This window comes from Oncorhynchus tshawytscha, linkage group LG25 (assembly GCF_018296145.1).
Source record: "Oncorhynchus tshawytscha isolate Ot180627B linkage group LG25, Otsh_v2.0, whole genome shotgun sequence".
NCBI classification, from domain to species: domain Eukaryota; kingdom Metazoa; phylum Chordata; class Actinopteri; order Salmoniformes; family Salmonidae; genus Oncorhynchus; species Oncorhynchus tshawytscha.
In genome coordinates, this window is record NC_056453.1 from 40,827,848 (window position 1) to 40,854,158 (window position 26,311).

General features: G+C 41.0%; 1 protein-coding gene across 2 annotated transcripts in view; it reads right to left on the bottom strand.

Annotated features, from left to right (window-relative positions):
• LOC112224696 (calcium-activated potassium channel subunit alpha-1) overlaps window positions 1-26,311 on the bottom strand; it is a 214,727-nt gene that overhangs the window by 53,452 nt on the left and 134,964 nt on the right. For both annotated transcript variants that reach the window (XM_042305752.1, XM_042305753.1), the window contains exons 10-18: window positions 24,813-24,923; window positions 16,861-16,966; window positions 12,909-12,991; window positions 10,946-11,015; window positions 10,499-10,654; window positions 8,473-8,582; window positions 8,035-8,103; window positions 5,493-5,579; window positions 4,156-4,232 (exon numbers count right to left, since the gene is read on the bottom strand). In XM_042305752.1, coding sequence (XP_042161686.1) covers window positions 4,156-4,232; window positions 5,493-5,579; window positions 8,035-8,103; window positions 8,473-8,582; window positions 10,499-10,654; window positions 10,946-11,015; window positions 12,909-12,991; window positions 16,861-16,966; window positions 24,813-24,923 — 869 coding nt within the window. The remainder of the gene's footprint in view (window positions 1-4,155; window positions 4,233-5,492; window positions 5,580-8,034; window positions 8,104-8,472; window positions 8,583-10,498; window positions 10,655-10,945; window positions 11,016-12,908; window positions 12,992-16,860; window positions 16,967-24,812; window positions 24,924-26,311) is intronic.

Consider the following 26,311-nt stretch of genomic DNA (forward strand, 5'->3'; position numbering starts at 1 on the left):
AGTGTGGCTTGGTTGGGTTGTGTTTCAGAGGACGCATGGCTTTCAACCTTCGTCTCTCCTGAGCCCGCACGGGAGTTGTAACGATGAGACAAGATAGTAATTACTAACAATTGGATACCATGAAATTGGGGAGAAAAGGGGGTAAAATAAGAAATATATATATTTATATAAAAGTTTATAAATTGTCTGGATGGGCTGATGAGACAGTGGATTGCTCAGTCAGATGGAACAGAGTGAATAGGCATTCCAACATCATAGATTTAGCCGGTGGTAACTTGTGGAATAGACACCGGCTGGAATCTGGTTTTAACCAATCAGCATTCAGGTCGTTGTTTAATAAAGGCCAACAACTAAGTCAACTAAGTCAATATCCTATATTAAATATCCAATCATACTGCTTTCACAGTATATTTTGATTTATTTTGAGCATTTCTGAGTTGACTCATTCTAACCTCATCCAGATTGTTGAAGTGTTAGGAGGACATCTGGTGGTAGTCTGCAGTAACTGTTTCAAGTGAAATTGAGTCCAGAGATATGGGTGGTTAGGTTTTTGACTGCGTTCAATGTTCTCCTTGACCAGAGAGTAAAGCGTGCAAATGAGAAATGAATGAAGAACGCAGGCAGGTAGCAGTATTGACCTTCAACACATGCTATATGAATGAATAACGCAGGCAGGCAGCAGTATTGACCTTTGCCTGTGTCCTTATGAAGAAAGGAGGCAGGCAGGCAGCAGTACTGACCTTCGCCACATGATATATGAAGAAAGGACGCAGGCAGGCAGCAGTATTGACCTTTGCCTGTGTCCTTATGAAGAAAGTAGGCAGGCAGGCAGCAGTACTGACCTTCGCCACATGATATATGAAGAAAGGACGCAGGCAGCAGTATTGACCTTTGCCTGTGTCCTTATGAAGAAAGGAGGCAGGCAGGCAGCAGTACTGACCTTTGCCTGTGTCCTTATGAAGAAAGTAGGCAGGCAGGCTGCAGTATTGACCTTCGCCACATGATATATGAAGAAAGAACGCAGGCAGGCAGCAGTATTGACCTTCGCCACATGATATATGAAGAAAGAACGCAGGCAGGCAGCAGTATTGACCTTCGCCACATGCTATATGAATGAATAACGCAGGCAGGCTGCAGTATTGACCTTCGCCACATGATATATGAAGAAAGAACGCAGGCAGGCAGCAGTATTGACCTTCGCCACATGATATATGAAGAAAGAATGCAGGCAGGCAGCAGTATTGACCTTCGCCACATGCTATATGAATGAATAACGCAGGCAGGCTGCAGTATTGACCTTCGCCACATGCTATATGAATGAATAACGCAGGCAGGCTGCAGTATTGACCTTCGCCACATGCGACATGGACAGTAATTTCAACAATAACAGATCTAATTCAAGGCAGTAGACTGTACTATGGAGGGGAACGGTAGGGTACCCATATCACTCACAATAGATCACTATAAGTAAACCCGTTAACACATAGTTTAATGTTCCAAGGCAGCAGGAAGAGAACACATGAAGAGTTAGGGTCAATAGGTATGGACATAACATATAAAAGACAAGACAAGCGTCTCCAGTCTAGGCACACCGTTGAATAAGCCTGTTTGAAATCACCAAAGGAGAAACCTAACACAGACGTTAGACAGATCAAAACTGTTTTCGTTGCTGTTGAGACTGGTCCCAGATCTGTTTGTACTGTTCTGCCAACTCCTATAATCATTGTCACGCCAAAACATGACAGCTCTGGGACCAGGGTATATGCTGCTTTATCCTCTTGCTCTTAAATCACTGTATTGATTGCTACATTAATGTATTGATTAGCATTATGTATTGATTGCTACATTAATGTATTGATTATCATTATGTATTGATTGCTACATTAATGTATTGATTAGCATTATGTATTGATTGCTACATTAATGTATTGATTATCATTATGTATTGATTGCTACATTAATGTATTGATTATCATTATGTATTGATTACTACATTAATGTATTGATTATCATTATGTATTGATTGCTACATTAATGTATTGATTATCATTATGTATTGATTGCTACATTAATGTGTTGATTATCATTATGTATTGATTGCTACATTAATGTATTGATTATCATTATGTATTGATTGCTACATTAATGTATTGATTATCATTGTGTATTGATTGCTACATTAATGTATTGATTATCATTATGTATTGATTGCTACATTAATGTATTGATTATCATTATGTATTGATTGCTACATTAATGTATTGATTATCATTACCTATTGAGTTCTACATTAATGCATTGATTATCATTATGTATTGATTGCTACATTAATGTATTGATTATCATTACCTATTGATTGCTACGTTGATGTATTGATTATTATTATGTATTGATTGCTACATTAATGTATTGATTATCATTATGTATTGATTGATACATTAATGCATTGATTATCATTATGTATTGATTGCTACATTAATGTATTGATTATCATTATGTCTTGATTGCTACATTAATGTATTGATTATCATTATGTATTGATTGCTACATTAATGTATTGATTATCATTATGTATTGATTGCTACATTAAATATGAATAAGTGTACGTTCCAAATGGTTCCCTATGGTTCCCACTACATATAGTGCACTACTTATTACCAGGGCCATGCGAGCCCATTTGAAACTCAGCCTTAGAACACAGATGGAAAATACATTTTCTGTGGACAGTTATTTATGCACTTACTGCTTGTTAAAAAGGGGCAATCTGCAGTTCGAACAATAACAAAGTGGCCCACCCTGCCACAGGTTTGGTAACCAGTTGAGGGATGGGACTGGAGAAATGTAACTACTCTCAAATTCATGAACAAAGTTATGGATACAAGGACTGACCATCCGTGATATCTACATGATCGTTATACTGATATTTTGAGGCTATAAATATTTACATTATTTACAAATAAAGGAATGAAACGAGTTTATATTTTGGTTTCTGATGGGGTACGTCAGTTGAACTAAGTAAAGGAATGAAACGAGTTTATATTTTGGTTTCTGATGGGGTACGTCAGTTGAACTAAGCTCACATGGCATCTATAACTTATATTCTTCAAGAATCAATGGGTCTATATATCATCAATTTGAATCTTAATCTTAAAACGAATATAAGAACTGCAGATTTGCCCCTTTAAACTAGTCCTACGGCCTTTCCAGATGCAGAGGTCAACTGGTTTTATTATTATTATTATTATTAAATATTATTATTTATTTTCCTGTAAATTGTCAATTTTTGGACTTAACTGTTTTAGTGGCTATGTAGGTCATGTCAGGACAATGTCTGTATCCCCAATGACACCCTCTTTTCCCTATATACTACACGTCTTTGGACCGACTCCCCAAAGTAGTGCACTGTAAAGGGAATATGGCTCCATTTGGGACACAGGCCAACGACACTACAATGTTTACGCTAACGTTAGCTCTGCTTAAACCTAGACTGTAAACAAATTCCTGTCAACACTCATCTATAGTATAGTATACACATAGTGTAGTACGCATATAGTATAGTACACATATAATATAGTATAGTACACATATAATATAGTATAGTACACATATAGTAGAGTACACCTATAGTATAGCGTAGCACACATATTGCATAGTACACATTTAGTATAATACACATATAGTATTGTAGAGTACATGTATAGTATAGTACACTTATAGTATACAGTTAGTATAGTACACATATAGTATTGTAGAGTGCACATATAGTACAATAGTATATTACATGTATAGCATAGTATATTATATGTATAGTATGGTATGGTATAGTACACATATACGATTGCAGAGTACCTTCATAGTACACATATAGTATATTACATGTATAGTACAGATATAGTATAGTATAATACATGTATATTATAGTACATGAAGTATAGTACGCATATAATATAGCACACATATAGTATTTCTAGAGTACACATATAGTATAGTAAACAAGTAAACATATAGTATAGTACACATATACTATAGTATACTACACATATAGTAAAGTACAGTACACATATAGTATAGTACATGTATAGTATACACTGTGTTAAAATATCGTGCATTAAAAAGCTCAATAAATATTATTTTTAAAGAACAGTAAATACTTACATCGTTTGCATCCACATTTCTTTATCCTTTTAGGATCTGTGATGTCATCGTGGCAAGCTTTGCAGTAGAAAAGTGCCCTATGAAAACACCCCAGACATATTTTAGTATCCAACCATCAGTAAGTCCAAGACTAATTTAACATCATTTGATGTCAAACTCTATTTGGAGGCTTTCTGAGTCTTTTCTACAGAGAACAATTAAATACTTTCACATACAGCGCATTCTGGAAAGTATTCAGACCCTTTGACTTTTTCCACATTTTGTTACATTACAACCTTATTCTAAAATGTATTAGATAGTTTTTTTCCCTTATCAATCTACACACAATACCCCATAACGACAAAGCAAAATAGGTTTTTAGAAATGTTTGATATGTGTTAAAACAAATGGAAATATCACATTTACATAAGTATTCAAGTCTTCTTGGGTATGACACTACAAGCTTGGCACACCTGTATTTGCAGAGTTTTTCCCATTCTTCTCTGCAGATCCTCTCAAGTTCTGTCAGGTTGGACGGGAACTTTGCTGCACAGCTATTTTCAGGTCTCTCCAGAGATGTTCGATTGGATTCAAGTCCGGGCTCTGGCTGGGCCACTCAAGGACATTCAGAGACTTGTCCTGAAGTCACTCCTGCGTTGTCTTGGCTGTGTGCTTAGGGTCGTTGTCCTATTGGAAGGTGAACCTTCGACCTAGTCTGAGGTCCTGAGCACTCTGGAGCAGTTTTTCATCAAGGATCTCTCTGTACTTTGCTCCATTCATCTCTCCCTCAATCTTGACTCCCTGCCACTGAAAAATGTCCGTACAGCATGATGCCCCACCAAGCTTCCCCGGAGGGATGGCGCCAGGTTTCCTCCAGACGTGAGACTTGGCATTCAGGCCAAAGAGTTCGATCTTGGTTTCATCAGACTAGAGAATCGTGTTTATCCTTTCCAAATGATGTCCAATCAATTGATTTGAACACAGGCTGAACCCAATCAAGTTAGAAACATCTCAAGGATGATCAATGGAAACAGGAAGCACCTGAGCTCAGTTTTGAGTCTTATGGCAAATCTCTGAATACTTATGTACATTGTTTTATACATTTGCAAACAAATCTAAAAACCTGTTTTCACGTTGTCATTATGGGGTATTGTGATGTCATTATGGGGTATTGTGATGCCATTGTGGGGTATTGTGATGTCATTATGGGGTATTGTGATGCCATTGTGGGGTATTGCATATAGATTGCTAAGGACATTTTTAATTTAATCAATTTGAGAATAAGGCTGTAATGTAACAAAATGTGGAAAAAATCAAGGGGTCTGAATAGTTCCCGAAGGCACTGTACAAGTACCTACCTCTTAACTTCTTTGGCATCGCTGGCGATAAAGAACCCCAAGGTACCTTCCTGCATCTTCACATGGTTCCCGGGGTTGATGAGAGTGCTGTTGTAAATACAAAACAAAAATAGATGGTCGTCAAGGAGGAGAATCATTCTGTTACAGGCAGTTAGCATCCTAATGCTCTAAACACGAGGAATGGTACACACTTAGACAAGACCACTATCTAGTATGGACAAACAGAGGATGGTGACTGTAACGTAGCTCATGAGAATCACTGTAAAACAAATGCAAATCAAAGTTGACACTGCTATTATGAAATTGACTGCATCATCCAATGGGAATTTGTAATGATGTAATGATTGATTAATTGATTAATATATAGAACCTCCATCTGTCAAGGATGAGAATGAACATTCAGGTAAGGTTAGGTGTCTTGGAGAGAACAACATTAGAGCTAAGGTACTGTATACTAGCCTGGTCACCCCAGACCAGTTTGAGCACAACCATACCTGTATTCTAGCCTGGTCACCCCAGAACTGTGACAAAGCACATAATATATTACATGGACTCTGTTTTAAATAATATGGGTAGACATGATTTATGAATAACTAACCCTACATCTGTTAGGTCCCTGTTCCTCAGTCAAGTATTGAATGTCATTGTATTGAATTGTATTGAATTGAAGGACAGATTCAACCACAAATACCAGGGAGCTTTCGAATGCCTCATTAAGAAGGGCAGTGATTGGTAGATGGGTCACAATAACAAATCAGACATTGAATATCTCTTTAAGCATGGTCAAGTTAATAATGATGTTGCGGATGATGTATTAAACCACCCAGATACATCAAAGATGCAGGCGTCCTTCTGAACTGAGCAGCAGGACAGGAAGGAAACTGCTCAGGGATTTCACCATGAGGCCATTGGTCATTTTAAAGCAGCTACAGAGTTCAATGGCTGTGATGGGAGAAAACTGAGGATGGATCAACAACATCGTAGTGACTCCACAATAATGACAGAGTGAAAAGAAGAATACAAATATACAGAATAAAAATATTCCAAAACATGCATCCTGTATGCAACAAGATACTAAATAATAAGTAATACTGCAACAACAAGATACTAAATAATAAGTAATACTGCAACAACAAGATACTAAATAATAAGTAATACTGCAACAACAAGATACTAAATAATAAGTAATACTGCAACAACAAGATACTAAATAATAAGTAATACTGCAACAACAAGATACTAAATAATAAGTAATACTGCAACAACAAGATACTAAATAATAAGTAATACTGCAACAACAAGATACTAAATAATAAGTAACACTGCAACAACAACGAAAATCACAGCAAAGGAATACACTTTTTTGACCTAAATTCAAAGCCTTATATTTGGGGCGATTCCAACACAGGGGCCTCTCGAGTGGTGCAGCGGTCTAAGGCACTGCATCGTAGAGGTGTTACTACAGATGCGGGTTTTATCCCGGGCTGTGTAGCAGCCGGCCGTGACCGGGAGACCCATTAGGCGGTGCACAATTGGCCCATTATCATCTGGGTTTGGCCAGCCGGGATGTCCTTATCTCATTGCTCTCTAGCGACTCCTGTGGTGGGCTGGGCGTATGCACGCTGACACGGTTGCCAGTTGGACAGTATTTCCTCCGACTCATTGGTGTGGCTGGTTAAGCGAGCAGTGTGTCAAGAAGCAGTGCGGCTTGGTCATGTCGTGTTTTGGAGGACGCATGGCTCTTGACCTTCGTCTCTCCCGAGTCCGTACGGGAGTTGCAACGATGGGCCAAGACTGTAAGTGCCAGTGTGGGGAGAAAAGTACTAAAAAACAACAACCACACATCACTGTGTAACTGCCTCCTTATTTTCAAGCATGGTGGTGGTTGCATCATGTTATGGGTATGCTTGACATCATCAATACTGGGGAGTTTTTCAGGATAAAAAGAAAGGGGATGGAGCTAAGCACAGGCAAAATCCTAGATGAAAACCTGCGTCAGTCTGCTTTATACCAGTCACTGGGAGAGGATTTCCACTTTCAGCAGGACAATAACCTACAACACAAGGCCAATCCTACACTGGAGTTGCTTACCAAGAAGACAGTGAATGTTCCTGAGTGGCCAAGTTAAAGTTTTGACTTAAATCTGCTTGATTTATATGTATTGCAAGACTTGAAAATTGCTGTCGAGCCATGATCCCCAACATCGTGACAGAGCTTGAAGAAGTTGCAGAGTATGTTGTGAAGTTTGTTCGCCAAAAACATGACAATTAAATACATTTTAATACCACTTTGTAATACAATAAACTGTGAATCCAAGGGGTCTGAATACTTTTGCAAGGCACTGTATGTGTCATGGCTGTGGGTCTGTTGGAAAGAGGTTCTTCCTAGGTTCCTGCCTTTCTAGGGAGTTTTTCCTAGTCACCGTGCTTCTACATCTGCAATGCTTGCTGTTTGGTGGTTTTAGGCTGGGTTCCTGTATAGCACTTTGTGACATCAGCTGATGTAAAAAGGGCTTTATAAATACATTTGATTTGAACTGTACCTGCTTTCCCGTATATCAGACTTGTACTCGATAGCGATCAGTAGCAGCTTTAGCTTCACATAGCAGAGTCTGGAGAGGAGCATTCAAAAACATCAATATTATCAAACAATCAATGTGACAGAGAGAGAGAGAGAGAGAGAGAGAGAGAGACAGGGAGGGGGAGAGGAATGTCGAGAGCGAACAATGGCGAGAGAGAGAAAAAAAGAGAGAGAAAGAGAGAGAGTGAGGAATGTCGAGAGCGAACGATGGAGAGAGAGAGAGACAGAGAGAGACAGAGGAATGTCGAGGGAACAAGGGAACAATGGAGAGAGAGAGAGACAGGTAGAGAGAGAATGAAAGTTGTAGAGAGGGAGAGAAAGAAAGAGAGAGGTGGGTGATGGTGATTTGAATATAATTGATATAGTAGGGTACTTCAGAAAACAGTATCATCATACTTACTCACAAATGGTGGGGAAGGATAAGCCCACAAAGGCACTAGACAGGTACTCAGTATACATTTCATTGGCTACTCCTTCCAGATAATACTTCTGCCACGTGTCCTCTTCAATCTGAAACAATAAAGGATAAAACATGCAAAGGTACCGTATATTATCAAGAACATATTTTATTTACCTCGCACAAAAAGTGAACCAAAGTAACCGTAAAGCAAATAACCCTGTATGTGTATGTACATCAACAGTCTTAAATATCAAACAAGTATTCTGAAATTACAAATACAGTCAGAATATGGAATAGTCTGTACAGTTGTGGCCAAAAGTTTTGAGAATGACACAAATATTAATTTCCACAAAGTTTGCTGCTTCAGTGTCTTTAGATATTTTTTGTCAGATGTTACTATGGAATACTGAAGTATAATTACAAGCATTTCATAAGTGTCAAAGGCTTTTATTGACAATTACATGAAGTTGACGCAAAGAATCAATATTTGCAGTGTTGACCCTTCTTTTTCAAGACCTCTGATGGCGGCCCATTATTGCATAATCAATGCTTGGAGTTTGTCAGAATTTGTGGGGTTTTGTTTGTCCACCCACCTCTTGAGGATTGACCACAAGTTCTCAATGGGATTAAGGTCTGGGGAGTTTCCTGGCCATGTTTTGTTCCCCGAGCAACTTAGCAACTCTTGCCTTATGGCAAGGTTCTCCATCATGCTCCATCATGCTCCATCATGCAGGAAAAGGCATTTTTCTTCACTAAACTGTTCCTGGATGGTTGGGAGAAGATGCTCTCAGAGGATGTGTTGGTACAATTCTTTATTCGTGGCTGTGTTCTTAGGCAAAATTGTGAGTGAGCCCACTCCCTTGGCTGAGAAGCAACCCCACACATGAATGGTCTCAGGATGCTTTACTGTTGGCATGACACAGGACTGAGGGTAGCGCTCACCTTGTCTTCTCTGGACAAGCTTTTTTCCGGATGGCCCAAACAATCGGAAAGGGGATTCATCAGAGAAAATGACTTTGCTCCAGTCCTCAAAAGTCCAATCCCTGTACCATTTGCAGAATATCAGTCTGTCCCTGATGTTTTTCCTGGAGAGAAGTGGCTTCTTTGCTGCCCTTCTTGACACCAGGCCATCTTCCAAAACTCTTCGCCTCACTATGCGTGCAGATGCACTCACACCTACCTGCTGCCATTCCTGAGCAAGTTATGTACTGGTTGTGCCCCGATCCCGCAGCTGAATCAACTTTACGGTCCTGGCACTTGCTGGACTTCGTTGGGCGCCCTGAAGCCTTCTTCACAACAATTGAACCGCTCTCCTTGAAGTTCTTGATTATCCGCTAAATGGTTGATTTAAGTGCAATCTTACTGGCAGCAATATCCTTGCCTGTGAAGCCCTTTTTGTGCAAAGCAATGATGACGGCACGCGTTTCCTTGCAGGTAACAATGGTTGACAGAGGAAGAACAATGATTCCAAGCACCACCCTCCTTTTGAAGCTTCCAGTCTGTTATCCGAACTCAATCAGCATGACAGAGTGATCTCCAGCCTTGTCCTCGTCAACACTCACACCTGTGTTAACGAGACAATTACTGACATGATGTCAGCTGGTCCTTTTTGTGGCAGGGCTGAAATGCAGTGGAAATGTTTTGGGGGGGATTCAGTTCATTTGCATGGCAAATAGGGACTTTGCAATTAATTGCAATTCATCTGATCACTCTTCATAACATTCTGGAGTATATGCAAATTGCCATCATACAAACTGAGGCAGCAGACTTTGTGAAAATTAATATTTGTGTCATTCTCAAAACTTTTGGCCACGACTATATATTTAAAATAGTCTGAATATTCCCTTCATTAGTCTTTACTAGGACCCAGGCACCTACAGACAAAGTGTGATCAAAGGATGAAGAACAATGCTGTACAAAAGCCTGTGGACAAGTGTAATAATCTCCAGCTCTTCCTGGTCATTCGAAATGGATTTGAATCAGTGACCTAAGGATTACAGTCTGTTTAGGTCTCCCCAACATGTACCTTGATAAAGGACCTCATGGAGAAGAGGTTGGCCAGCATGGTGGAGAGGCCCTGAGCCAGACAACTCTGTGCGATGAAGCCAAGCTTCAGCTCAGCAAGGCAAATGGCATCGTCACCCTCCTTCCAGTTCCAACTGGGAATGTTCAAAAGGTGGGCCTGGGGACACGCAGGAAAGATGCAGAGAGATTAGGGTTCCAAAATGTCGGTAAGTGTCCCAAAATTTCCAGGCTTTGTAGCATTCCTGGTTGGAGGATTCCGAATGTCCTCTTAATCCATTATGATTCCTGGGAATCTGGAAAAACCTGGCAATTTTATGAAAGTTACAACCCTAAAATATATAATTGAGGTGCAGGAAGAATATCAGTAGAGATCTTATGTTCTCAGCCGGCCTCCACTGGAGTTCAATGACACATTGTAACAACTCTGATGGGGTTGTACTGCACACACCTTGTTGTGGTACTGCAACATCTGGGTAATGATTCTGATCTTCGGGTGGTAGTTCTTGATGGATATCACCCTGAGGTATTGTTAGAAGAAACAATGTAAGAACCCGTCTACAGGATCTTGGACTCAGTAGTAACACAGTTTTCTTGCTTAGGGAACTTGAGATTTGACATTGGCATATTGTATGGCAGTCAGTTATAACAGTCAATTATGTTTGGTACATTATCTATTATCAATGCATTACTCCAGAATACATACAGTTGAAGTTGGAAATTTACATACACTTAGGTTGGAGTCATTAGAACTCGTTTTTCAACCACTCCACAAACTTCTTGTTAACAAACTATAGTTTTGGCAAGTCGGTTAGGACATCTACTTTGTGCATGACACAAGTAATTTGTCCAGCAATTGTTTACAGACAGATTATTTCACTTATTTTTCAATGTATCACAATTCCAGTGGGTCAGAAGTTTACATACACTAAGTTGACTGTGCCTTTAAATAGCTTTGGAAAATTCCAGAAAATTATGTCATGGCTTTAGAAGCTTCTGTTAGGCTAATTTACATAATTTGAGTCAATTGGAGATGGACTTGTGGATGTATTTCAAGGCCTACCTTCAAACCCAGTGCCTCTTTGCTTGACATCATGGGAAAATCAAAAGAAATAAGCCAAGACCTCAGAAAAAAATTGTAGACCTCCACAAGTCTGGTTCATCCTTGGGAGCAATTTCCAAATGCCTGAAGGTACCACGTTCATCTGTACAAACAATAGTACACAAGTATAAACACCATGGGACCATGCAGCCGCTTAGGAAGGAGACACGTTCTGTCTCCTAGAGAGACAGTGCAAATCAACCCTAGAACAACAGCAAAGGACCTTGTGAAGATGCTGGAGGAAACAGGTACAAAAGTATCTATATCCACAATAAAATGAGTCCTATGTCGACATAACCTGAAAGGCCGCTCAGTAAGGAAGAACCCACTGCTCCAAAACCGCCATTAAAAATCCAGACTACGGTTGCACATGGGGACAAAGATGGTACTTTTTCGAGAAATGTCCCTGGTCTGATGAAACAAAAATAGAACTGTTTGGCCAAAATGACCATTGTTATGTTTGGATGAAAAAGGGGGAGGCTAGCAAGCCGAAGAAAACCATCCCTACCGTGAAGCACAGGGGTGGCAGCATCATGTTGTGGGGGTGCTTTGCTGTAGGAGGGACTGGTGCACGTCACAAAATAGATGGTATCATGAGGAAGGAACATTACGTGGATATATTGAAGCAACATCTCAAAACATCAGTCAGGAAGTTAAAGCTTGGTCGCAAATTGGTCTTCCAAATGGACAATGACCCCAAGCATACGTCAAAATGGCTTAAGGCTTAAGGACAACAAAGTCAAGGTATTGGAGTGGCCATCACAAAGCCCTGACCTCAATCCTATAGAAAAAGTGTGTGCGAGCAAGGAGGCCTACAAAACCTGACTCAGTTACACCAGCTCTGTCAGGAGCTTTAACAACTTATTGTGGGAAGCTTGTGGAAGGCTCCCGAAACGTTTGACCCAAGTTGAACAATTTAAAGGCAATGCTACCAAATACTAATTGAGTGTATGTAAACTTCTGACCCACTGGGAATGCGATGAAAGAAATAACAGCTGAAATAAATAATTCTCTCTACTATTATTCTGACATTTCACAATCTTAAAATTAAGTGGTGATCCTAACTGACCTAAGACGGGGGGATATTTACTAGGATTAAATGTCAGGAATTGTGTAAAACTGAGTTTAAATGTATTTGGCTAAGGTGTATGTAAACCTCCGACTTCAACTGTATTCACATGCTTTCAAGTATAATTTTTGTCCTCTAGTCATGTTTCAATGGGATAGTAAATGTAATATGTTTTGTAAATCAACAATATCTTTGCAAGGTATATTTGTACAACACAATAGGTTGATAATGTTGTATCTGTACCTCATGATGTTGGAAGCATCCTCAGCATCAGGGTCTGCACAGTATTTATTAGCTAGGATCAAACAGGCATCTGCTGACTCTATCTGAGGGATGACAGAAGACTAGATAAGACCTGACTATCTGAGGGATGACAGAAGACTAGATAAGACCTGACTATCTGAGGGATGACAGAAGACTAGATAAGACCTGACTATCTGAGGGATGACAGAAGACTAGATAAGACCTGACTATCTGAGGGATGACAGAAGACTAGATAAGACCTGACTATCTGAGGGATGACAGAGAGACTAGATAAGACCTGACTATCTGAGGGATGACAGAGAGACTAGATAAGACCTGACTATCTGAGGGATGACAGAAGACTAGATAAGACCTGACTATCTGAGGGATGACAGAGAGACTAGATAAGACCTGACTATCTAAGGGATGACAGAAGACTAGATAAGACCTGACTATCTGAGGGATGACAGAGAGACTAGATAAGACCTGACTATCTAAGGGATGACAGAGAGACTAGATAAGACCTGACTATCTGAGGGATGACAGAGAGACTAGATAAGACCTGACTATCTGAGGGATGACAGAAGACTAGGTAAGACCTGACTATCTGAGGGATGACAGAGAGACTAGATAAGACCTGACTATCTGAGGGATGACAGAAGACTAGATAAGACCTGACTAACTGAGGGATGACAGAGAGACTAGATAAGACCTGACTATCTGAGGGATGACAGAGAGACTAGATAAGGCCTGCCTATCTGAGGGATGACAGAGAGACTAGATAAGACCTGACTATCTGAGGGATGACAGAGAGACTAGATAAGACCTGACTATCTGAGGGATGACAGAGAGACTAGATAAGACCTGACTATCTGAGGGATGACAGAGAGACTAGATAAGACCTGACTATCTAAGGGATGACAGAGAGACTAGATAAGACCTGACTATCTAAGGGATGACAGAGAGACTAGATAAGACCTGACTATCTGAGGGATGACAGAGAGACTAGATAAGACCTGACTATCTGAGGGATGACAGAAGACTAGGTAAGACCTGACTATCTGAGGGATGACAGAGAGACTAGATAAGACCTGACTATCTGAGGGATGACAGAGGACTAGATAAGACCTGACTAACTGAGGGATGACAGAGAGACTAGATAAGACCTGACTATCTGAGGGATGACAGAGAGACTAGATAAGGCCTGCCTATCTGAGGGATGACAGAGAGACTAGATAAGACCTGACTATCTGAGGGATGACAGAGAGACTAGATAAGACCTGACTATCTGAGGGATGACAGAGAGACTAGATAAGACCTGACTATCTGAGGGATGACAGAGAGACTAGATAAGACCTGACTATCTAAGGGATGACAGAAGACTAGATAAGACCTGACTATCTGAGGGATGACAGAGGGAATAGATAAGACCTGACTATCTGAGGGATGACAGAGAGACTAGATAAGACCTGACTATCTGAGGGATGACAGAGGGAATAGATAAGACCTGACTATCTGAGGGATGACAGAGAGACTAGATAAGACCTGACTATCTAAGGGATGACAGAGAGACTAGATAAGACCTGACTATCTGATGGATGACAGAGAGACTAGATAAGACCTGACTATCTGAGGGATGACAGAGAGACTAGATAAGACCTGACTATCTAAGGGATGACAGAAGACTAGATAAGACCTGACTATCTGAGGGATGACAGAGAGACTAGATAAGACCTGACTATCTGAGGGATGACAGAGAGACTAGATAAGGCCTGACTATCTAAGGGATGACAGAGGGACTAGATAAGACCTGACTATCTGAGGGATGACAGAAGACTAGATAAGACCTGACTATCTGAGGGATGACAGAGGGAATAGATAAGACCTGACTATCTGAGGGATGACAGAGAGACTAGATAAGACCTGACTATCTGAGGGATGACAGAAGACTAGATAAGACCTGACTATCTGAGGGATGACAGAGAGACTAGATAAGACCTGACTATCTAAGGGATGACAGAGAGACTAGATAAGGCCTGACTATCTAAGGGATGACAGAGGGACTAGATAAGACCTGACTATCTGAGGGATGACAGAAGACTAGATAAGACCTGACTATCTGAGGGATGACAGAGGGAATAGATAAGACCTGACTATCTGAGGGATGACAGAGAGACTAGATAAGACCTGACTATCTGAGGGATGACAGAAGACTAGATAAGACCTGACTATCTGAGGGATGACAGAGAGACTAGATAAGACCTGACTATCTGAGGGATGACAGAAGACTAGATAAGACCTGACTATCTGAGGGATGACAGAGAGACTAGATAAGACCTGACTATCTGAGGGATGACAGAGAGACTAGATAAGACCTGACTATCTAAGGGATGACAGAGAGACTAGATAAGACCTGACTATCTGAGAGATGACAGAGAGACTAGATAAGACCTGACTATCTGAGGGATGACAGAGAGACTAGATAAGGCCTGACTGTCTAAGGGATGACAGAGAGACTAGATAAGACCTGACTATCTGAGGGATGACAAAAGACTAGATAAGACCTGACTATCTGAGGGATGACAGAGGGAATAGATAAGACCTGACTATCTGAGGGATGACAGAGAGACTAGATAAGACCTGACTATCTGAGGGATGACAGAAGACTAGATAAGACCTGACTATCTGAGGGATGACAGAGAGACTAGATAAGACCTGACTATCTGAGGGATGACAGAAGACTAGATAAGACCTGACTATCTGAGGGATGACAGAGAGACTAGATAAGACCTGACTATCTGAGGGATGACAGAGAGACTAGATAAGACCTGACTATCTAAGGGATGACAGAAGACTAGATAAGACCTGAATATCTGAGGGATGACAGAGAGACTAGATAAGACCTGACTATCTGAGGGATGACAGAGAGACTAAGTAAGACCTGACTATCTGAGGGATGACAGAAGACTAGATAAGACCTGACTATCTGAGGGATGGCAGAGGGACTAGATAAGATCTGACTATCTGAGGGATGACAGAAGACTAGATAAGACCTGACTATCTGAGGGATGACAGAAGACTAGATAAGACCTGACTATCTGAGGGATGACAGAGAGACTAGATTAAGAACTGAACAGATCTGAGGGATGACAGAGAACTAGATTAAGAACTGAATAGATCTGAGGGATGACAGAGACTAGATTAAGAACTGAATAGATCTAAGGGATGACAGAGAGACTAGATTAAGAATTGAACAGATCTGAGGGATGACAGAGAGACTAGTTTAAGAACTGAATAGATCTGAGGGATGACAGAGAGAATAGATTAATAACTGAATAGATCTGCGGGATGACAGAGAGACTAGATTAATAACTGAATAGATCTGCGGGATGACAGAGACTAGATTAATAACTGAATAGATCTGCGGGATGACAGAGAGACTAGTTTAAGAACAGATTCTATACAGACAGATTCTGAGTCCCAAATGGCATCCAATGGGCATTAGACAGATACCAATCGCCCTGGTGCTCCCTCTAAAGACACCACAGCAGAATCAAAGAGATCACAACTACATTCATTCAGAGCTATGAACAGTAGCTATCATACGTCACAGAGCGTTCATTTCTGACTTTGTTCCTGTCATATTTAGCCTATTTATTTATCCTTTATCGATCTCAATGATTTACCTGGCTGTGTCAACGAATGTTTGAAAGTAAAACATTTTTAGATAAAGGTAACCCGATTTGTAACTTTTTATAAAGGTAACATTATTGTAACTCTTCTTAAACGTGACCGTATTGTAAGAGTGACCAAATTGACTTATACGTTAAGGACCTGGTATAGTTCTTGAAGAGTTGGTTGGAGATGCACTGTCGAGGCCGTTTCGCTCTGCTATAGCAGCTGTAAGGAACGAGTCAGGTAAGATCATACATCATTGAAACAGGCCAGTTACCTTGACTCTGGCCAGGTCGTGTGGGTTGAGAACAGATCCCTGGTAGAACTCCACCTGGGTGAAGTGCCGCTTGAACAAGGCTTCCAGCTCAAGATTAGGGGAAATACTGGGATAGAAAGTAGAGTGTGTTAATGTTAACCGAGGCTTCCAGCTCAAGATTAGGGGAAATACTAGGATAGAAAGTAGTGTGTTAATGTTAACCGAGGCTTCCAGCTCAAGATTAGGGGAAATACTGGCAGGAAAGTAGAGTGTGTTAATGTTAACCGAGGCTTCCAGCTCAAGATTAGGGGAAATACTGGGATAGAAAGTAGAGTGTGTTAATGTTAACCGAGGCTTCCAGCTCAAGATTAGGGGAAATACTGGGATAGAAAGTAGTGTGTTAATGTTAACCGAGGCTTCCACCTCAAGATTAGGGGAAATACTGGGATAGAAAGTAGAGTGTGTTAATGTTAACCGAGGCTTCCAGCTCAAGATTAGGGGAAATACTGGGATAGAAAGTAGAGTGTGTTAATGTTAACCGAGGCTTCCAGCTCAAGATTAGGGGAAATACTGGGATAGAAAGTAGAGTGTGTTAATGTTAACCGAGGCTTCCAGCTCAAGATTAGGGGAAATACTGGGATAGAAAGTAGAGTGTGTTAATGTTAACCGAGGCTTCCAGCTCAAGATTAGGGGAAATACTAGGATAGAAAGTAGTGTGTTAATGTTAACCGAGGCTTCCAGCTCAAGATTAGGGGAAATACTGGCAGGAAAGTAGAGTGTGTTAATGTTAACCGAGGCTTCCAGCTCAAGATTAGGGAAATACTGGGATAGAAAGTAGAGTGTGTTAATGTTAACCGAGGCTTCCAGCTCAAGATTAGGGGAAATACTGGGATAGAAAGTAGTGTGTTAATGTTAACCGAGGCTTCCACCTCAAGATTAGGGGAAATACTGGGATAGAAAGTAGAGTGTGTTAATGTTAACCGAGGCTTCCAGCTCAAGATTAGGGGAAATACTGGGATATAAAGTAGAGTGTGTTAATGTTAACCGAGGCTTCCAGCTCAAGATTAGGGGAAATACTGGGATAGAAAGTAGAGTGTGTTAATGTTAACCGAGGCTTCCAGCTCAAGATTAGGGGAAATACTGGGATAGAAAGTAGAGTGTGTTAATGTTAACCGAGGCTTCCAGCTCAAGTTTAGGGGAAATACTGGGATAGAAAGTAGTGTGTTAATGTTAACCGAGGATTCCACCTCAAGATTAGGGGAAATACTGGGATAGAAAGTAGAGTGTGTTAATGTTAACCGAGGCTTCCACCTCAAGATTAGGGGAAATACTGGGATAGAAAGTAGAGTGTGTTAATGTTAACCGAGGCTTCCAGCTCAAGATTAGGGGAAATACTGGGATAGAAAGTAGAGTGTGGCAATGTTAACCGAGGCTTCCAGCTCAAGATTAGGGGAAATACTGGGATAGAAAGTAGAGTGTGTTAATGTTAACCGAGGCTTCCAGATCAAGATTAGGGGAAATACTGGGATAGAAAGTAGAGTGTGTTAATGTTAACCGAGGCTTCCAGCTCAAGATTAGGGAAATACTGGGATAGAAAGTAGAGTGTGTTAATGTTAACCGAGGCTTCCACCTCAAGATTAGGGGAAATACTGGGATAGAAAGTAGAGTGTGTTAATGTTAACCGAGGCTTCCAGCTCAAGATTAGGGAAATACTGGCAGGAAAGTAGAGTGTGTTAATGTTAACCGAGGCTTCCAGCTCAAGATTAGGGAAATACTGGGATAGAAAGTAGTGTGTTAATGTTAACCGAGGCTTCCACCTCAAGATTAGGGAAATACTGGGATAGAAAGTAGAGTGTGTTAATGTTAACCGAGGCTTCCAGCTCAAGATTAGGGGAAATACTGGGATAGAAAGTAGAGTGTGGTAATGTTAACCGAGGCTTCCAGCTCAAGATTAGGGGAAATACTGGGATAGAAAATAGAGTGTGTTAATGTTAACCGAGGCTTCCACCTCAAGATTAGGGGAAATACTGGGATAGAAAGTAGAGTGTGTTAATGTTAACCGAGGCTTCCAGCTCAAGATTAGGGAAATACTGGGATAGAAAGTAGAGTGTGGTAATGTTAACCGAGGCTTCCAGCTCAAGATTAGGGGAAATACTGGGATAGAAAGTAGAGTGTGTTAATGTTAACCGAGGCTTCCAGATCAAGATTAGGGGAAATACTGGGATAGAAAGTAGAGTGTGTTAATGTTAACCGAGGCTTCCAGCCCAAGATTAGGGGATGTACTGGGATAGAAAGTAGAGTGTGTTAATGTTAACCGAGGCTTCCACCTCAAGATTAGGGGAAATACTGGGATAGAAAGTAGAGTGTGTTAATGTTAACCGAGGCTTCCAGCTCAAGATTAGGGGAAATACTGGGATAGAAAGTAGAGTGTGTTAATGTTAACCGAGGCTTCCAGCTCAAGATTAGGGGAAATACTGGGATAGAAAGTAGTGTGTTAATGTTAACCGAGGCTTCCAGCTCAAGATTAGGGGAAATACTGGGATAGAAAGTAGAGTGTGTTAATGTTAACCGAGGCTTCCAGCTCAAGATTAGGGGAAATACTGGGATAGAAAGTAGAGTGTGTTAATGTTAACCGAGGCTTCCAGCTCAAGTTTAGGGGAAATACTGGGATAGAAAGTAGTGTGTTAATGTTAACCGAGGATTCCACCTCAAGATTAGGGGAAATACTGGGATAGAAAGTAGAGTGTGGCAATGTTAACCGAGGCTTCCAGCTCAAGATTAGGGGAAATACTGGGATAGAAAGTAGAGTGTGTTAATGTTAACCGAGGCTTCCAGATCAAGATTAGGGGAAATACTGGGATAGAAAGTAGAGTGTGTTAATGTTAACCGAGGCTTCCAGCTCAAGATTAGGGGAAATACTGGGATAGAAAGTAGAGTGTGTTAATGTTAACCGAGGCTTCCACCTCAAGATTAGGGGAAATACTGGGATAGAAAGTAGAGTGTGTTAATGTTAACCGAGGCTTCCAGCTCAAGATTAGGGGAAATACTGGCAGGAAAGTAGAGTGTGTTAATGTTAACCGAGGCTTCCAGCTCAAGATTAGGGGAAATACTGGGATAGAAAGTAGTGTGTTAATGTTAACCGAGGCTTCCACCTCAAGATTAGGGGAAATACTGGGATAGAAAGTAGAGTGTGTTAATGTTAACCGAGGCTTCCAGCTCAAGATTAGGGGAAATACTGGGATAGAAAGTAGAGTGTGGTAATGTTAACCGAGGCTTCCAGCTCAAGATTAGGGGAAATACTGGGATAGAAAATAGAGTGTGTTAATGTTAACCGAGGCTTCCACCTCAAGATTAGGGGAAATACTGGGATAGAAAGTAGAGTGTGTTAATGTTAACCGAGGCTTCCAGCTCAAGATTAGGGGAAATACTGGGATAGAAAGTAGAGTGTGGTAATGTTAACCGAGGCTTCCAGCTCAAGATTAGGGGAAATACTGGGATAGAAAGTAGAGTGTGTTAATGTTAACCGAGGCTTCCAGATCAAGATTAGGGGAAATACTGGGATAGAAAGTAGAGTGTGTTAATGTTAACCGAGGCTTCCAGCCCAAGATTAGGGGATGTACTGCGATAGAAAGTAGAGTGTGTTAATGTTAACCGAGGCTTCCACCTCAAGATTAGGGGAAATACTGGGATAGAAAGTAGAGTGTGTTAATGTTAACCGAGGCTTCCAGCTCAAGATTAGGGGAAATACTGGGATAGAAAGTAGAGTGTGTTAATGTTAACCGAGGCTTCCAGCTCAAGATTAGGGGAAATACTGGGATAGAAAGTAGTGTGTTAATGTTAACCGAGGCTTCCAGCTCAAGATTAGGGAAATACTGGGATAGAAAGTAGAGTGTGTTAATGTTAACCGAGGCTTCCAGCTCAAGATTAGGGAAATACTGGGACAGAAAGTAGAGTGTGTTAATGTTAACCGAGGCTTCCAGCTCAAGATTAGGGAAATACTGGGACAGAAAGTAGAGTGTGTTAATGTTAACCGAGGCTTCCAGCTCAAGATGAGGGGAAATACTGGGATAGAAGGTAGAGTGTGTTAATGTTAACCGAGGCTTCCAGCTCAAGATTAGGGGAAATACTGGGATAGAAAGTAGAGTGTGTTAATGTTAACCGAGGCTTCCAGCTCAAGATTTGGGGAAATACTGGGATAGAAAGTAGAGTGTGTTAATGTTAACCGAGGCTTCCAGCTCAAGATTAGGGGAAATACTGGGATAAAAAGTAGAGTGTGTTAATGTTAACCCAGGCTTCCAGCTCAAGATTAGGGGAAATACTGGGATAGAAAGTAGAGTGTGTTAATGTTAACCGAGGCTTCCACCTCAAGATTAGGGGAAATACTGGGATAGAAAGTAGAGTGTGTTAATGTTAACCGAGGCTTCCAGCTCAAGATTAGGGGAATACTGGCAGGAAAGTAGAGTGTGTTAATGTTAACCGAGGCTTCCAGCTCAAGATTAGGGGAAATACTGGGACAGAAAGTAAAGTGTGTTAATGTTAACCGAGGCTTCCAGCTCAAGATTAGGGGAAATACTGGGATAGAAGGTAGAGTGTGTTAATGTTAACCGAGGCTTCCAGCTCAAGATTAGGGGAAATACTGGGATAGAAAGTAGAGTGTGTTAATGTTAACCGAGGCTTCCAGCTCAAGATTAGGGGAAATACTGGGATAGAAAGTAGTGTGTTAATGTTAACCGAGGCTTCCAGCTCAAGATTAGGGAAATACTGGGATAGAAAGTAGAGTGTGTTAATGTTAACCGAGGCTTCCAGCTCAAGATTAGGGGAAATACTGGGACAGAAAGTAGAGTGTGTTTATGTTAACCGAGGCTTCCAGCTCAAGATGAGGGGAAATACTGGGATAGAAGGTAGAGTGTGTTAATGTTAACCGAGGCTTCCAGCTCAAGATTAGGGGAAATACTGGGATAGAAAGTAGAGTGTGGTAATGTTAACCGAGGCTTCCAGCTCAAGATTAGGGGAAATACTGGGATAGAAAGTAGAGTGTGTTAATGTTAACCGAGGCTTCCAGATCAAGATTAGGGAAATACTGGGATAGAAAGTAGAGTGTGTTAATGTTAACCGAGGCTTCCAGCCCAAGATTAGGGGATGTACTGGGATAGAAAGTAGAGTGTGTTAATGTTAACCGAGGCTTCCACCTCAAGATTAGGGGAAATACTGGGATAGAAAGTAGAGTGTGTTAATGTTAACCGAGGCTTCCAGCTCAAGATTAGGGGAAATACTGGGATAGAAAGTAGAGTGTGTTAATGTTAACCGAGGCTTCCAGCTCAAGATTAGGGGAAATACTGGGATAGAAAGTAGTGTGTTAATGTTAACCGAGGCTTCCAGCTCAAGATTAGGGGAAATACTGGGATAAAAAGTAGAGTGTGTTAATGTTAACCCAGGCTTCCAGCTCAAGATTAGGGGAAATACTGGGATAGAAAGTAGAGTGTGTTAATGTTAACCGAGGCTTCCAGCTCAAGATTAGGGGAAATACTGGGATAGAAAGTAGAGTGTGTTAATGTTAACCGAGGCTTCCAGCTCAAGATTAGGGGAAATACTGGGATAAAAAGTAGAGTGTGTTAATGTTAACCCAGGCTTCCAGCTCAAGATTAGGGGAAATACTGGGATAGAAAGTAGAGTGTGTTAATGTTAACCGAGGCTTCCACCTCAAGATTAGGGGAAATACTGGGATAGAAAGTAGAGTGTGTTAATGTTAACCGAGGCTTCCAGATCAAGATTAGGGGAATACTGGCAGGAAAGTAGAGTGTGTTAATGTTAACCGAGGCTTCCAGCTCAAGATTAGGGGAAATACTGGGACAGAAAGTAAAGTGTGTTAATGTTAACCGAGGCTTCCAGCTCAAGATTAGGGGAAATACTGGGATAGAAGGTAGAGTGTGTTAATGTTAACCGAGGCTTCCAGCTCAAGATTAGGGGAAATACTGGGATAGAAAGTAGAGTGTGTTAATGTTAACCGAGGCTTCCAGCTCAAGATTAGGGGAAATACTGGGATAGAAAGTAGTGTGTTAATGTTAACCGAGGCTTCCAGCTCAAGATTAGGGGAAATACTGGGATAGAAAGTAGAGTGTGTTAATGTTAACCGAGGCTTCCAGCTCAAGATTAGGGGAAATACTGGGATAGAAAGTAGAGTGTGTTAATGTTAACCGAGGCTTCCAGCTCAAGATTAGGGGAAATACTGGGACAGAAAGTAGAGTGTGTTTATGTTAACCGAGGCTTCCAGCTCAAGATGAGGGGAAATACTGGGATAGAAGGTAGAGTGTGTTAATGTTAACCGAGGCTTCCAGCTCAAGATTAGGGGAAATACTGGGATAGAAAGTAGAGTGTGTTAATGTTAACCGAGGCTTCCAGCTCAAGATTAGGGGAAATACTGGCAGGAAAGTAGAGTGTGTTAATGTTAACCGAGGCTTCCAGCTCAAGATTAGGGGAAATATTGGGACAGAAAGTAGAGTGTGTTAATGTTAACCGAGGCTTCCAGCTAAAGATTAGAGGAAATACTGGGATAGAAAGTAGAGTGTGTTAATGTTAACCAAGGCTTCCAGCTCAAGATTAGGGGAAATACTGGGATAGAAAGTAGAGTGTGGTAATGTTAACCGAGGCTTCCAGCTCAAGATTAGGGGAAATACTGGGATAGAAAGTAGAGTGTGTTAATGTTAACCGTGGCTTCCAGATCAAGATTAGGGGAAATACTGGGATAGAAAGTAGAGTGTGTTAATGTTAACCGAGGCTTCCAGCTCAAGATTAGGGGAAATACTGGGATAGAAAGTAGAGTGTGTTAATGTTAACCGAGGCTTCCACATCAAGATTAGGGGAAATAGTGGGATAGAAAGTAGAGTGTGTTAATGTTAACCGAGGCTTCCAGCTCAAGATTAGGGGAAATACTGGCAGGAAAGTAGAGTGTTTTAATGTTAACCGAGGCTTCCAGCTCAAGATTAGGGGAAATATTGGGACAGAAAGTAGAGTGTGTTAATGTTAACCGAGGCTTCCAGCTCAAGATTAGGGGAAATACTGGGATAGAAAGTAGTGTGTTAATGTTAACCGAGGCTTCCAGCTCAAGATTAGGGGAAATACTGGGATAGAAAGTAGAGTGTGTTAATGTTAACCGAGGCTTCCAGCTCAAGATTAGGGGAAATACTGGGATAGAAAGTAGAGTGTGTTAATGTTAACCGAGGCTTCCAGCTCAAGATTAGGTGAAATACTGGGATAGAAAGTAGAGTGTGTTAATGTTAACCGAGGCTTCCAGCTCAAGATTAGGGGGAATACTGGGACAGAAAGTAGAGTGTGTTAATGTTAACCGAGGCTTCTAGCTCAAGATTAGGGGAAATACTGGGATAGAAAGTAGAGTGTGTTAATGTTAACCGAGGCTTCCAGCTCAAGATTAGGGGGAATACTGGGACAGAAAGTAGAGTGTGTTAATGTTAACCGAGGCTTCCACCTCAATATTAGGTTGTGTACTGAGACAGACAGGACACTTGTGTTAATGTTAGGGCTCTGAGTGACGTCTCCTCCTCAGCAAGTCAAATTGCAATTCATTGTGTTGTAATTGAAGGGTCATTTATTCTAATGATGCAACGGGTGGGCTATACCAAACGGTTTCCACGGTTTCCATGGATCTGGGTGCTTATCAGGATATAGTCATTGTAGAGTCTGAGTATTCCAAAACAAGGAAAGGTGATAGCAGCTCCCAAAAGGTTGTTGGGGTCAATTTTGGGAGCTGCTATCACCTTTCCTTCTCTGAAACACTCAGTATTGTTATGAGTCTTCGGGCCATTTTCCCAGACTCAGATTAAACCCATAGTCCTGGAATAAAACACACTTTGAATGGACTATCAATTGGTTTTTATGGTTTTTAGTCCAAGACTAGGTTTAATCTGGGTCCGGGAAACTGGCCCGTAAAGTGTAAGGAAAAAACATGGTACACTTACTTATGGAGAAAAACAATTTCTACATTGACATCATCCCTGTCCTTGTGTAGGAAGTCTTTAAGGAAGTTGGACACACTTTCAAGGGTAATATGACCACAGACCACGATGTGCCTATAGGAAATAAGATCCAGGAATAGTCATAAGATTTTAACTATGGTTTGCTGAAAGCTGCAGCCAAAATAAAGATGTTGATAGACTGCTGACGGATGTTTCACGTTCTTTCTTGACTCTGGAAAAAAAAAAATCATACGTTGGATCTGATAGATTTTTAAATATTTTTTTAAAGACCTGGAAAAGTCGGTTTCCGTGTAGACAACACACACAGCCAGCCCACTGTTTATTACCAAACAACACATCATTCTCCCTGACTTCTACGGTACATGTTCTTTGATGAACAATAGTCCATTGTTATGTGAACAGTTGACAGTACTAAAGCCCTTTAGACTGTACAGTCCGTCCTATGTAAGGCCTGAAGGACAGGTCAAGAGCAGAGAGCATTCTGGCTTCCCACTAACAGATTAAAAATAATGACAATTTCCATTGTTGGAGATTACGATGTGATTGCTACATTCTACAATCCAGAAAAGAGCTTATCTTTAGCAAGATTCATGTTGTCTCCACGGGGGGGGTAACTTTCCATCAGACAGTATCCCTGCTACAGGATAGTACCCGCAGGATTGTGAGATAAACTCTTCATTGTGAGATAAAACTCAGGATGGGGTTAAGAAGGGCATTTCTTTAAGCTGTTATTGCAATGATCAGTTCCATCACATATTGTACCAAACTTATTGGTTTGAAGATTTACAGTGGGGCAAAAAAGTATTTAGTCAGCAACCAATTGTGCAAGTTCTCCCACTTAAAAAGATGAGAGAGGCCTGTAATTTTCATCACAGGTACACTTCAACTATGACAGACAAAATGAGAGAAAATCCAGAAAATCCAAAAAATCACATTGTAGGATTTTTTATGAATTTATTAGCAAATGATGGTGGAAAATAAGTATTTGGTCAATAACAAAAGTTTATCTCAATACTTTGTAATATACCCTTTGTTGGCAATGACAGAGGTCAAACATTTTCTGTAAGTCTTCACAAGGTTTTCACACACTGTTGCTGGTATTTTGGCCCATTCCTCCATGCAGATCTCCTCTAGAGCAGTGATGTTTTGGGGCTGTTGCTGGGCAACACGGACTTTCAACTCCCTCCAAAGATTTTCTATGGGGTTGAGATCTGGAGACTGGCTAGGCCACTCCAGGACCTTGAAATGCTTCTTACGAAGCCACTCCTTCGTTGCCTGGCCGGTGTGTTTGGGATCATTGTCATGCTGAAAGACCAAGCCACGTTTCATCTTCAATGCCCTTGCTGAAGGAAGGAGGTTTTCACTCAAAATCTCACGATACATGGCCCCATTCTTTCTTTCCTTTACACGGATCAGTCGTCCTGGTCCCTTTGCAGAAAAAAAGCCCCAAAGCATAATGTTTCCACCCCCATGCTTCACAG